General features: G+C 42.7%; 1 protein-coding gene across 2 annotated transcripts in view; it reads right to left on the bottom strand.

The window, feature by feature from the left end:
- Positions 1 to 14,485, bottom strand: part of LOC125881864 (guanine nucleotide exchange factor VAV3) — a 135,677-nt gene that overhangs the window by 41,178 nt on the left and 80,014 nt on the right. For both annotated transcript variants that reach the window (XM_049565263.1, XM_049565264.1), the window contains exons 12-16: positions 13,155 to 13,241; positions 12,970 to 13,055; positions 12,421 to 12,553; positions 5,744 to 5,853; positions 214 to 315 (exon numbers count right to left, since the gene is read on the bottom strand). In XM_049565263.1, coding sequence (XP_049421220.1) covers positions 214 to 315; positions 5,744 to 5,853; positions 12,421 to 12,553; positions 12,970 to 13,055; positions 13,155 to 13,241 — 518 coding nt within the window. The remainder of the gene's footprint in view (positions 1 to 213; positions 316 to 5,743; positions 5,854 to 12,420; positions 12,554 to 12,969; positions 13,056 to 13,154; positions 13,242 to 14,485) is intronic.

Genomic DNA, 14,485 nt, shown 5'->3' with positions numbered 1-14,485 from the left:
GGAAAGTGACGAATAGATTGTTAGGGTACACTGGAGAGGAACAGGAGGAGTGGAGGTCTTTCAAAGGAGTCCAGACAGTTGTTTGAAGGGAAAGGGGTTCGCGTCTCGTCCTCAGTCTTTATGTTTGACGATAGCCTTGAAGAGGGTTTTGTGCTGCTTCCAGTGTGTGTGTGTGTGTGTGTGTGTACTTGTGAATAATAATGAGCCTCTTACCTTAGCAGCATGTGGCAAGAGTTGCAGGAGGTGATCCTTTCAAAGGTGTGCATATTAAAGTCATGGAAGTTGTTAGTGGCGTTCTCGGGACGAATGTTGGATCTAAATAAGACATAAGACATGAAAAACATTTTTTACAGATCATATTTGCTGAAGAATATTCTGAACACAGGGTTGCTATATTGTATGTCTTGTAATTAAAGTCATTTATATTCCTCATAATATGTATGTATTTCATAAAATGCATCTTGGTATATTTAGTATCTAGAGTGATCTATAAGTCATATGACTTGTTCTGTGGAGCACCACGTTCAGTGAGGTGTATAAAGCATGATGCACTTGAGAAGTGTTATGTGACATGTTTTGATTTTTAAGGACTGGCACTGGTCGACACCATGCTAATTAACAAACATTTTCTAAATATTATTTTACTATCAATATTTCTTACGTTAAATTCAGACAAAACTTAAGTTCAGTCAGGAACATTTTCATCAAAGGAAACTTTATTTCCATTTGCAGTATCATATTTGGCGATATGGCTCTGTCCTGGGGCCCCTCTGCCTTTCCACGTGCCTACGTGGAAAGCATAAGGCAGAGAGAGCCCACCTGTCTGCCCTTCCATGTGCAAATGAGGAAAGCCTGAGGCAGAGAGAGCAACCCTCCCTGCCCTTCCATGCGCCTACATGGAAAGCCTATTTGTAATGTGTGATATTGGGCTTTATAAATAAAACTGAATTGAATGAACTTTTTCAACTGGTCTTCCAAAAATCAACTTGCAGGAAGAATTTTCATTGAAATAAGTCATCCACGACACTAAAGCACTTTTAGGTTACTTTCCTTTCATGCTAATGCAGTTCAAGCAGGGACTTTTCCCTTATGAATTAAGGGTGCTCTGACTTCCAGGATTCGGGAGTGAGCTGCCAAAAACAATTGCAATCATGAACGGCGATGTCAGAAATCCAGAGAACAAACAATAAACAGAGATTTCAAAAGAATAATGCAAGTCTGCTTGTTTCTTGCATTCAAAATGCAGCGTCAGCTAAATCGCAAGAGCTGGAGTGTCCTTGAATGCACCATCGAGTTTTCAATATAGTGTCTGCTTATGTACTTGCCTTACTACATGATGATAAAGTAACCTGTGGTACGAAGTAGAAAATCCATACATGGTGAATCTTAGAAGGGCTCAAGTTAAATATTTAAAACCAGTATTGAAAGCTCCCATAACACTGACGATACTATACTGCATGTGCTGTTCTCTGCCCCTGAACACATCTAGCATAAATAATGGAAGAGTAAGACTCAAAATCAGAATGAGCAGTTGGGCTTAACAGTAAAATAAACACTGCTGTTGTACGTTGTACTATAAGTTACAGATGAGCCCCAATGAATGAATGAAATTAAGTTGCCCATTTTGTTGCACTTTTCAAACAGCTTTGGTCTTTGATGAAAACATGAATTTCAAAGTGAAAAAAAAAATCACTTATAATTGCAGCCAACAAACTCTTCCAAGGCAACAGTAACATTTCACTGATACGGTTCTTTGAAGTGGGAAGGAGAGAATTGCAAATAGACAGGCAAGGTCTGCTTGAAGTGAACACAGAAGTGTTCTTGGCCCCTTGGGACATGGATGAATGTGTGTGTGTATGTGTGTGAGAAAGAAAAAGACAGACAGGTTTATGCCCAAGTTTGCCTGTAGCACAAAGGCCTGTTTGTTTCCAACTGAAGAGGTCTTTCCTTTGTTTTCGGTGTTGTGATAACCAGACGTGATGACATTGTTGCATAAGCGCTTTTTACCTTAATATGCAAGGGTGCTGTTTTTGAAATTCAAATAATTAGTCAAACTGAGCTACAACATGTTCTCCAGAAAATGGGACAAACAGCGCTGCGATGGAAGAAAATGTCAAAGAAGGAAAAAAAACCTTCAGTGGTGTCCTCTCCTCTGTTCTGGGGTCAACCAATATATCTGCTTTGTAGGCACGATTGTTGTTAACTATAAATTGCATACCGCTGACAAGAAAGAGGGTCCACTTTTACCGTGGAAATAATCACGCTGAAAGATACTGAATACGTCGCTATGCCATGTTTACAACGACAACAAAAACCTCATAAAACCCCCTGAGCTTCCTTTTTCTTCCGATTTGACTTTGAGAGTATGATTGTCCTCTTCCAGCTCCACTATTTCTCGTCCTTTTTAAGATGTCTGTTGCAACTTTGCACAGTCCGCCGAGAGGTAGCTGCTTCACTTTTAAGGACTTTAAAACTCAGAATGACTTCATCTACTGTCTTCTTCTGACTTTCAAGGATAGAGCGCTCACTCACTGCCGTTCACGCAACAGTTTGTCTTTACTTTCGATTTTTTTGCCTTCAGTATGCGGAGCAGCGTCTGCCCACCCCTCGTGGCTGCTGAATCTTAGTCAAGCAGCAAACAGAGGAACATAAAGGCGGCACGTGAAAAAACAACTGTTCACAGATCAGCTATTAAGCGTCGCTGTGGGAGCATGTGATTGTCTGGCAACGCCTTTGTATTCTCGCAGCTTGTTAATGCAGCCCCAAAAGTTAATCAACCAGAGCCCCTCTTTTTTTCAGTCTCACCGCACTTCATCTTACTAATCCTCCTCTTCACGTCCTGTTAGGGCCTGTTGCTTTCCTTTGGAGCTTGAAAATGTTATTTCACAGATTATTTTTTCTCTTTTCATCATTCTCTTTTCCCCCCACCAGTTTTTATTTCTAAATTTTCAGTGTAATTGCACCTGCTTGGGAGCCCCACTGCTCTTTACGAATCTGTCACTGATGTCACTGGCAGTTTATTCAGAGATTCAGAGATCTAAGTTTGCTGAGATGTTACAAGCGGCATGGTAGTACAGTGGTAAGCGTCACATACCCAGGGTGGGGGATTCGAATCCTGGGGTGAATCCTCCCTGTGTCAGCGTGGGTTTTCCGGGTACTCCGGTTTGCTCCCACAGTCCAAAGACATGCAGGTTAATTGGTGACTCTAAATTGCCCCGTAGGTGTGAATGTACCCCGCCTCTCGCCTAGTGTCAGCAGGGATAGACTCCAGCCTCCCACAACCCCCAGCAGGATAAAGGGTTACAGAAAATGAATGAATGAATGAAACAGAACTCTGTCTATTTATTTTTAAAAAAGATTAGTCCAAATTGAAGCAGAGACAGATTTGGCCCTGTCTTTACCCTTGATTCCCCAAAATGCGACTCGACAGCATCTTTTGTTAGATGCTCTGTGTCCGGTAAACGTGCACATCTTTCAAACTCAGCACCTTTAATTTATAATGAAGGCCTTCTGTTAAAAAATTACAGCCTCCGGGACCAAGCTGGTGTAATCCCGACAACATCACTATGACATCATCACAGTTGCTTTTTATTTTTAGACTTCACAAAGCTTCTCCCGAACCAAACTGTCTCCTGCTGCACCTGTTGTATTATTTGTGTGCGTGTACTATTCTGCTTTACTGTGCAACATGTCAACACCTTCCTGGGGCCGGTTTCATGAGACAAATTCCTGCAAGTCTCGGTCATGATGAATACAGCGATTCTAATCTCATTGAACTGCAGCTTTATTTCATGGTTTGAAATGCAGTGGCAGCCCCAAGAAATTTTTAATAGGGGTGGCCAGATGTGGCCAATGAAAACCTTGGCAATGCAAAAGCCAAAACTGAATTTCAGGGATTTGATAAAGCTCAAGACATTAGGAGATTTTGAGTACCACGACAACCCTTTTTAATGGGTTATATATCTCTGTATACATGTTCGGTGACTCATTGCTCTTCAAATAGACTTGTTGTCCTTTTCCATAAAAAGACAAATACACATCTTTAATCTGAAGGGGTGCATTGATTGTGAGGAACAAACCTTGACTGGGATTAAGTCTTAAAGGGATAGTGCACCCAAAAATGAAAATTCACCCATTATCTACTCACCCATATGCAGAGGGAGGCTCAGATGAAGTTTTAGAGTCCTCACAACACTTGCAGAGATCCAAGGGGAGAGTGGGTAGCAACACAACTCCACCTAATGGAGGCTTACGGCGCCCCAGATTCAAACGTCCAAAAACACATAACTGAATCCACAAAGTATCTCCATACTGCTCGTCCATAGTTATCCAAGTGTCCTGAAGCCCCGACATAAAAAGTTGTCTGGAAAAACGTCATTTGAACTCTGTTTGTAGCCTCATTGTAGCCTGTAGCTCTAACTGCCTCTCTGTACACCGCGCTCAAGTGTGTGCGCTTCTGCGCGAGACCAGCGAAAGCACGTCAACACACATGAAGGCGGTGCCCATGTCTCACAGTCTCACGCAAGCACGCACATGTGAGCTCGGTGTACAGAGAGGCAGTTAGAGCTACAGGTGGAGTTGTGTTGCTACCCACTCTCCCCTGGGATCTCCGCAAGGGATGTGAGGACTCTAAAACTTCACCAGAGCCTCCCTCAGCATATGGGTGAATAGACAATGGCTGAATTTTCATTTTTGGGTGCACTATCCCTTTAACAAGTTTAGGGGAGAGTTGTGGGTACCCATAGAACCCATTTTCATTCAGATATCTTGATGTGAAAGGTCAAAGGACCTTTAAAAATGGCTGTGCCAGTTGTTCCCTCGCCAAAATTTAGCCTGCATTTGGAGTGTTATTTAGCTATTTTGCAGCTAGCATGATATGGTTGGTACCAATGGATGCCTTGGGTTGTCTAGTTTCTGAAGATATCCACGCTTACTTAAAAGATCAGGGCACCAAACCTTCTTAAAGACAGTAAGGTCGACCTCCAAGTATTTTTGCCAGGGGTTAAAGGGTTATATTAGGGTAGCCATGGCCCTCCATTGGGGGCACCACTGTTGAAATGAGGTACTCCTGGTCCATTACGGTACATTAAACACCTTCATACAACTACTTAGCTAACATGCCACATCTTCACAAAACTGTTTGTGGTAAAACATCTTCACTTTTCTGATTTCAGACTTAAACCATCAACAGTTCACCTACTTTTTCCCATTGTTGTGTGAATTGTGCTTTAGACCTTGATAGCTGCTGCTACACTTACTGTAAACCCAATACAACTCGTCTGGCCTGTATGTGTCAACTCTGTGACAGCCAGTGGTTGGTGGGGTTTCTATCCGACGATTAGTCAATCATTCGTCTTTCTTTGCTCTACAAGTGAAATACTTTAGTTCCATTTGTCATTCTAGACAGTCAGTTTAAGTGACTTTGGATCCAGATCAGGTGGCGGACTGGTTGATGCAGTTTAACAGCATACACTTGAAGCTGGAATCAACATAACCAATGGTGTCCTGTGAGTACAGCATGCTAAATGATTCAAAATGCCGTTTGTGTGCTTTTAAAAGCGTGTGTGCAACTTATGATCTGATAATCTTTCTGTCGCAGTGCCACCAGCCTCCTCATAAATTATCAAGTAGCCCAACTTGAATAACAGGACAGGCCACGTGCACTTCGACGCTGTGACAAAATGCGGCTAAGACAAAGAGACACACATTCTTATCACGCTGTGATGCACGAGCACACACTCACATGGCCATGCCAAACTGCTCCAGCCACTTCTTTTTCAGCTCTTTGGTCTTGAAGAAGAATTCAAAGCCGTTCTGGCCCTGGTTATGAGTGAGGTAGAATCCGTGGGACCACTGCAACAGGAAAGAAAAACACACATTTGAGAAAATAAAACAACAGCGAATAAATAAATTGAGGGTTTGAGTGAAAGACAAATGGAGCAGGAGGGGGCAGGAGCTGGAGGAGACAGGATGCAGGGAGACAGATGGAGACAAAGAGATGCAAAATGAAAGAGGGATGCCTCAGGGAGAGCAAACACAAAGGCTGAGGGGTTGGAGGGGCGGCAGAACTGACAGACAAAGACAAAACAGAGAGGAAGAGCATGAAGGGGAACAGGAAAAGAGTGTGCGGTGGCTGTGCCATATAACTGCTGGGCAACAGACAGCATGCACAGACCCAAGTAGTGAGTGAGCCTGTAATCAGCCACCATTACCCACTTCAAAGGCTAAATTTTAGTCTATTAGCCTCTGTGTCAACACATGCCTCTGTTTTTTAGATGGCATCACTAAACAGATGCTTGGGAGATGCACTTTTTATGGCTCCTAGGTGAGGTTTTGAACTTGCAGCACTCAGCTCTGAAGGCTAAAAACATGCCAAGCTCACAGTGCTGTCAGGGAAGCGCAAAGGCTCATCTTTTCTATTGAAAGAAAAGAGAAAAGGAAAGCAGCGCTCTACAGAGGCATTCCCAGTGGACACCAAGCCTTAACGCTCAGCAAAGATATCTCTAGCAACCAATTTGTAAAGAGAAGGAGAAGGTGTTTGTCTGTCTCTCTGTCTGTCAGTTTAGGCCTTTTTGCTTGGTTTATCTTTGGAACTTAAAAGCATAGCACATCCAGACTGATAATATCAAAACACTCTTGTTGATCTTCCTAAAATATAATAACTCTGACCCTTGGTGATGTACTCTACCTCGTGGGTCAATCTGCCCAGGTTCAGAAACTGTCCTCACCCATTATACGACCCCATACGTCGTTTGTACCAGCAGCTTATTACAACCCGTATTGTTGTGGTGTGCACTTTCTCTGAGAGCTTAAGGACACGATGGAGCAGTACCACCAAAAATGGTGGGGTGAGTGTTGCGTGGTTCAAGCAAGACGCAACAGTAGGAAATGGCAAAGACATTTTAAAAATGGCATAACAGAACTAATTGTTAGTATAAAGAATTTTATTTTATTTAATGGCTTCACAGAGCACCGACATGCTACCTCTGTTATAACGCTACATTATTAAGACCTCCTCCAGCTTCACCATGTTTGTTGTTGTCATAAACCTTTGACTCTGCCCTCTAGTGCCATCTACTGGGTGTATCAATGCCAACATAAAAGACATATGTTAGTATATGGGCACATTTTCGTACTTAAAGGGAGTATAACTGAGCCTTTACATAATGTAGTTAACTTATATTTTGTATGTAATGTACGTTAAAAACAAACACACTTCTTGTAACCACGATTGTTAACTTTTCCTTAACCTAACCAAGTCGTTCTGTTGCCTAAACCTGACCAAACTACCACCATTTCACACCATTAACCGTGTGTTTAAACTGTGACTGCTTACTGTCATGTCATTTTGGGAGTCACTGGTAAATGGCATATTCTGTCGTTCAGGTATGAGGACGTGTTGATTTCCTGCCAACGCTAGGGGCACTAGTTTAGGAGATCCTGTGGGTGGTATTAGAGGGTAGGAACAAACCACTTATGTGGAGATACATGCTGTTGGCAGTGACAGTTTCTTTTGGCCACTTGGGGGCAACACACGCTGTAAACACAACATTGACATATTATCACTTTTTAAGTTGATATGGTGAACGTGTTTGTGAACAGGAGTTGTGTTTTAGTGTAGTCCAGTGTTCACTCTCTTTTTTAGCTCTGTTTTGGTCTCCTCCGACCTCCTTATGGAAAGATCTGGCTCTTTAACTGCTTAAAGCTCTGCGTGTTCAGCAGCTTGTTGCTAACTTTGTCTGTCAGACTAAGGGCCTGTATGCAAACTGTGTTTTTTGCGCATAAGCACATATGACAAGCAGCAGCAGTGACCCACCATCCGACACCACTACACCGTGTGGACGGAAACAGAGAGCTCGGCAGTCATGACTGGCTGTTGAAACAGGTGACGTGCTTTAAGCTCTAAAACCAGCCGCGGGCGATTTGACTAATTGAGTTCCAGGTGACACCATCAGCCGGCTTGCACTTCACACCACTGCATCTTTTCTCTGCAACGTTCTGAAACAGTTTCATCTCGTCGCGAGTCTTTGGTCTGAACTGGGCTTAAGTAGCATGCGAGGGGTGCTCAAAAGCACCTGAGATACACAAAGTTCAACTTCTGGAACAGCGATGTGCACCACTTGTCATGTGAGGAGGGACAACCAATCACAGCCAATAAATATCTTTTCTTTCTTCCATAAATATCAGGTTGCAACAAATATGGAGAAGAAGTTGACTATTTTAGCGCAGGGCTACCCAGAACTCAATAACCGCTGGAGGCCTGAAGAAGGATCAGCTCCAAACTCGGGATTGCTGGTTAATAAGCGATGACATGTCCTGGTTGTGGTTAATTAGCAACTAAAGAGCAACGTGCAAAGGAACTCTGTGACAGTCTGGTGACCTGCCCAAGGTGTACCCTGCCTCACGCCCAATGACAGCTGGATAGGCTCCAGCCCCCTGCGACCCTGAAGAGGATAAGCAAGTACAGATATGAATGAATGAATGAATGAATGAATGAACAAATAGCTGAAATATAAGTGAAGTTTTAATTCAATGGCTCACACCATCAGCTACATGAAAAATGTCCGCACATTGTTCCAATGGTCGCACACAGTTTCCTGCTTCTGTGTACAGCGATTAGACTTTAAGGTTATTTGGTTTTGCCGCCGGATGACTTGCATGTAAATGTGATTATTTTGTGTCTATGATGAGGGCTGTTATCGCTGCTTACCTCAGACAGCCACTGTCATCTGTGGCATTTCCATAATAAATATGTAATCAAACAAACTGCATTATATCCATCATGTCAGAGGTGAATGATACTGAGGTAGTCGAGGTTGCACAGGAAAAAAATAACTACATAAGCCCATATGGGTCTGAGCCCACTAATGTCTGCTATTTACAACATCATTATTACCCAAATCATTGTTTCCTGGCACGCCTTAGATATCATCCCTCATTATGATTGGCAATATTTTTCACCACTTGGCACTTAGTATTCACTCTGTGTGTGTGTGTGTGTGTGTGTGTGTGTGTGTGTGTGTGTGTGTGTGTGTGTGTGTGTGTAGTCAGGCCCAAAGCGAGGTTTAATGATAACACCATCTGGGAGGAGGCAGACTGTTCTAGTCTGACACTCTCAGTATTATGCTGCTGAATGAACAAGACAATGTAAAACATGTGCTGGAACAAGCATGTATCAAATTATTTAAGACTCTTTTCTGGTGATTATTTTGTTGTGTGTGTTATGAGCCGGAACAATTTTTGCACATGTTTCATTTTAGCAGCACGATAGGGGACTCGGGGCACAAAAGGCAGCAGTGGGGTGTTGATGGTGGCACAGGTGCTTATAAAATACTGTCAGGAAGCAAGTTAACTCGATTTTTACTCAATTTTATGAACGTGCGTTTATCTGATAAATTGTTATGGCTGCTTATTATGCTGAAGTAGCGCTGTTAATTGGTTTGTCAGGAGTCCAACGTGGTTTTCTGAGCTTTGCTGACTCAGTCATAAAGAGGCAATAATGGACTCAACAGAGCAAGACTTGCCTCCATTATAGCTGATTGGTTGTTATATGAGATGCTTGTTTTGTTCTTTTATTTCAAAGAATGCAAAGACGTATGATCTGCTGTTATTTTTCACTTCTACAGCAAGAGGGCCAGAACAATGTAGTAAGTGTACTCTAGTTTCTACTCTCCTGATGAGGATGGACATGGCTCAAAGCCCAGGGTGAAATTAAATGTCATCAGAAGCTGTTTTAGCTGTTAGAAAATCACTGCAAATCACAGCTTAAATTGAGTTATTGCTTTTTGAAAATGGTGATAACACGCCATAAAATTAAAAGCTAAATGCTCAAGACACATTTTTCTTTTTCCGTCAGTGACCCAAATCAGTGTGGATTCAAAGTGACTCCACCAACAGAGCTAAAGACGCAGCAGCTTCTTTATTCTAGGTAAAAACAATAAAATTAGACGTGTGATTCACACTTTCTTCTCAGCTGTGATGTATCTGAGGACTAAGAAGTGTTAACTGCAGAAATAAACCATTTGGCTGCCAGAAGCACTAAAAATGTTGTTATTGGATTAAAATTCAAGACTGTGTTTCACTGCTTTAAAGTCCTAATGTCAGCGTGCAGCACAACAAGGAAGTGAAAAAACAGGTTTCAATATTTTGAGGAAATATCAGTAATAAATGTGGTCTGCAAGCCTGGGCAGAAACAAACTACCTGTTTTGTTTCTTTTTGACTTAGGCTTGATTTAATTGGGGCTAATGTTTGCTGCATGTCTGAGGTAAAAACATCATCAGTGTGGCCTCGCCAAAAGTGGAATTGAGTTACTCTCTTGGAACAGAAAGGGAAACGTTCACAAAGAGATGTGCTGCTGCCAAAACAACACAGGAAAAAAGGTGAAATGACTGAAAGATGTGCCAATATCTTTTCCAAGGTGATGGCCAGATCTGAAACATGAAAAATGTGTAACTTGGCATGTACGACATGCTGGAGGGGAAATTCACCTGGGAGCCCGACTCATGTGCAGTCTGGCCATGTTGCACAGTGCAGTGAGTGAACACATATAAAACATGAACAGTTCCATCATGCAATGTGTATGTTTGTTCTTTTCCTGTTTGAATATGGTATTTCTGTGATGTCATACATCTTTAAAATTGAATTATACAGCTGTAAAAATATCGTGACTTCCTCATGTCACTGCTGATAATCAGGCTGAGTCTTGGGAGGTATTGTGTACATTTACACAGGTGCAACTAACAACATTCATTAGTGGTGGCTGCAATCAATGGCGTACGCTTGCAGCTAAATATAACAGAGCCATGACTATGAAGACTCTTCGTTACCCAGGAAACAGAGCCATCATTATGTTGTTAGTCAGGCCTGTGCTTTTAAGTTAAAATGTCTGCGGTGGAAAAAAGTCTATTGACAGACGACACCATGTGTTGTTTGCACAGCAGCTTATAAAAGTAATGAACATCGTCACTGTGACATCATCCATCGTTTTGTTGAGTTTGGCATTTTGTACATCACCATGTTGTTTTTTTTAAAGCCAGAAGTGACCATATTTGGACAAGATGGTGGAGCTGGGGAGGAGCGAGGGGTGGCTTTGACTAATAGACTATAGCAACGCCTCGCACCAAGCTGTAAACATGTTTATATCTGCAGTGCTAACATGGGCTAGCCCCCCAGTGGCCATCAGAAGATCTGCAGCTTTTCCACACTTCTGCGTTAGCTTAATTTTTCAGCCCTAGACGTTGCTGCTACATTACGACCCATACATTTATTGTCAGGTGTCGACCTCCAGTGGCTGTAGTAACTATGGCAGGAGCAAAGGAGGAAGTCGGGTGACGTAGTATAAAGAGTAACAAAGCATAGGGAGGATGTCGGGGTAGAACGATGGGTCAAACAAACATAGAACTTAGATCCAGGAGATTGTTGTTCATGTCGCTTGTAAACTAAAGTCAACATTGACTTATCAAATATGTAACAAACTTAATCTTTTCCTAAAACTAAATTGAGCATAGCGTTAGTTCAGGCAGGACATGATGTCAGGCTCAGCTCACATCCCACCTACATCAGCTGATCTCAAACCAATCAACTGATGGAGGAGCTGATTGATGAAGGGAGTCAGCTGGTAGATCAAATGATTCCTTTCTATGCAACCAATTGGCGAATCTCATTCAGGGCGCCCTATTTAAACTGCTCTGGCCTGCCTACTGTTGCTGCTTCCTCTGTAAGCCACTTTGCAACCCGCCTCCACCCCAGCTCCTCCTTTTCATGCTGTGTCTGACTTATCAGTGTCATTTCTGTTTGTCATTGATGCTGCTCTGTTCTGTTCCCGGGGGGTCTTTGCTGCTGCTCTCCCTGATGTTGGCTTTCCATGTAGGCGCATGGAAGGGCAGGGAGGTTTGCTCTCTCTGACTCAGGCTTTCCTTGTTTGCATGTCATGGTAGTTTTGGTGCCTAAACCTAACCAAACTGCAACCTTTTCACAACCTTAACCAAGTGTCTACAACTTTGACTGTTGCATTTAGGTGTGAGGGTTAATCTCCTGCAACAGGTAGGGCACTAAGTTGGGAAACGCTCCTGTGGGTCAATTTTGTGGGTAGGAACAAACCACCTATATAGGCGTATGGGTTGGAGGACTTGTTGAGACAGCCTCATGGAGGTTGATGATGCCACTGAAATACCCTCCACCCCCCTCAAAATGCATTCTTGCTGAGGTAGAAAAACACTGCTGAAGCAACATTCAGACCATTATGGTCATGTTTCTTCAACACCTGAGGATGACCGACCACATCATATTCTTTGGTGGAGGATACTTTGCACTTAAGCATGCAGAGAAAGAGGCAGCACAGACATAGCTCCTTAGGATGCCACAAAAAAATAGCTGAACAGGGCTGTGTCTAAATAGAAATCATATCTGTGTGTGCAGACCTTTCGGTTCTCCTTGTCTGATGTGGGGTTGTTGGTGATCTTGAAGAGATGCAGGTCAATCACTTCTTTCATCTCATAGTTGTCTCCTCGCCGCTTACAAACAATCACAGCGGCGTCAAACAGGAAGATGTGCCTGCGATTCAAAGAGCGTTGTGTCAAAGTCATTGAAGATATGTATTCATGTTACTCTGCCCTGTGCATTTTGGGGAAATCACTGTATCACTAAAAGCTACAATTTGCAATATAATATTAAAAATCTGAATTGTTATCCATTATTAGCCTGTGTTTGTCTTGATCTTTGCGTGGTCTTAACTGAATACCTTGTTACCTGACATTGGACAAGGTCTTGAGACATTTTTTTGGTGTATTCTGTGTCGGAATTCTGCCACTTGTCTTCACTGACAAGACACACAGGTTTAGTTTCTAACAGCACTTTGGCCAAAAGCAAGACATACTCTGGCAGTTTTCCAACCGCAGCATCTGATTCAAGTTTAACTGCACTCAGTCAGTCAGTGTTTCAGTCAAACAGCCGTCAACCTGAATTCTCACCTGTCCTGTTTAGCCCGTTTGTCCACTGTGGCCACTCGTACTTCCCCATCACCTTTGGGTCTGCCGTAGGTACTCAGTCGCTGATTCTGTGGAGAAAGAGACAAACAAAGATGGGGGATTGTGATTGTGAAGCACTGTGAAAATGAGATCAGCATCTAATTATTTGGAAGAAACAGGTGGCTTACCAGGTTTTCAATGGATCTCTGATACTGATCTATTTCTCGCAGCGTCTCATTGTCTCGCTTGACTTCGTTGACGTACTGAGCCAAGTCCTGTAAACAGATCAGAAAACAAAGTCTTTCCTTTTTCCTTTCCATTTTCTTCCAATTATGTGCTCAGGTGTCTTTTTGTGCTGTTTTCCTGCCCTTCAAAAGTCACCATTGCCGATGTGAGCTTGTAAACTCCAAGCAGACACAGTATATTGACATTGGACAGTGAGCAGCCTTTGAGGATTAAAAAATGAGCAAGACTTATGAATGCTGCATTTAGTGGAAGACTTATTTATTTGTGTATGAAATATGATACTGAATAATGCCTAGAAAAGTGTTTATGCCAAACATTGTGATGTCACAGTGAAGCTGACCTTTGACTTTTTGGATTTAAAATGTTGCAAACTGTAACTGCAGCCAGACTGGTGCACGGAGGCATACTGTAATGTGAAAGGTGTTGCACATTGGGATGAACCTGCAGAAACAATCTCCTTCTTTGTCTAGTGAGGTTGAAGTGGTGTGAACTGGTCTCGCCATGTGACATCAGAGGCCTGCCTGCAGCCATGTTATTCCTTCAAAGGCCCGAAACTCATGAGCTGTGTTCTTCTCACTTGTTTACAGATTCCCTTGAACAAGAATTTTGTCAAGCTGTTGGTCGAGGCCTTCAGCTAGCATCTGACACTCTGGGGGTGTGTCCTGCAACATTGGTACTAGTCGGCCCAGGTCGGCTTTTTTGTGGCCGATTCAGCATGTTGAATTCGAGTCTGAAACGGCTTAGCCCGTCAGTGAATGAAATCACTCTGATTGGCAGTTCAGCTCAGTGCACAAGGAGAGAAATGGAAGTGAGGAAAGTAAACAAACGGCTAAAGTCAAGAGGGTGTGAGATCAAAAAGTAAGTTGCTAAAGAAGGTAAGATTTTTTTTAGCCATTGAGCTCTTCAACACAAATGGTTCATAATTGTGCTATGATTTGCTTGTGCATGGTTAATATCATTTGCTCTTTAAAAATCAGGGTGTGTTGTTAGTGTGTCCTCCAGTTTTGCTTTTTTAATGAAAAATACAGATCACCACCACCTGCTGCTATGTAGCGTTATTTCCTGTCATACAGGTGCAGAATCGAGCTGGCTGGTTATTGCCTGTAGTCTGTGCCTGAGACACAGGTGGTGTGAGGCAACACGGCCTTCGTCACCACTAGTTCTTTGATGTCAGTTAGGTGCATCAGGCCTTAAATGGCTCACACTGGGAGACTGACTGTGAATATGTTTGTGTATGAAGCTTTGGGAAAGACCTTCCACTCAGTGCATGCTG

The sequence above is a fragment of the Epinephelus fuscoguttatus genome, linkage group LG21 (genome assembly GCF_011397635.1).
Source record: "Epinephelus fuscoguttatus linkage group LG21, E.fuscoguttatus.final_Chr_v1".
NCBI classification, from domain to species: domain Eukaryota; kingdom Metazoa; phylum Chordata; class Actinopteri; order Perciformes; family Serranidae; genus Epinephelus; species Epinephelus fuscoguttatus.
This window is presented reverse-complemented; position numbering and strand designations above follow the sequence as displayed.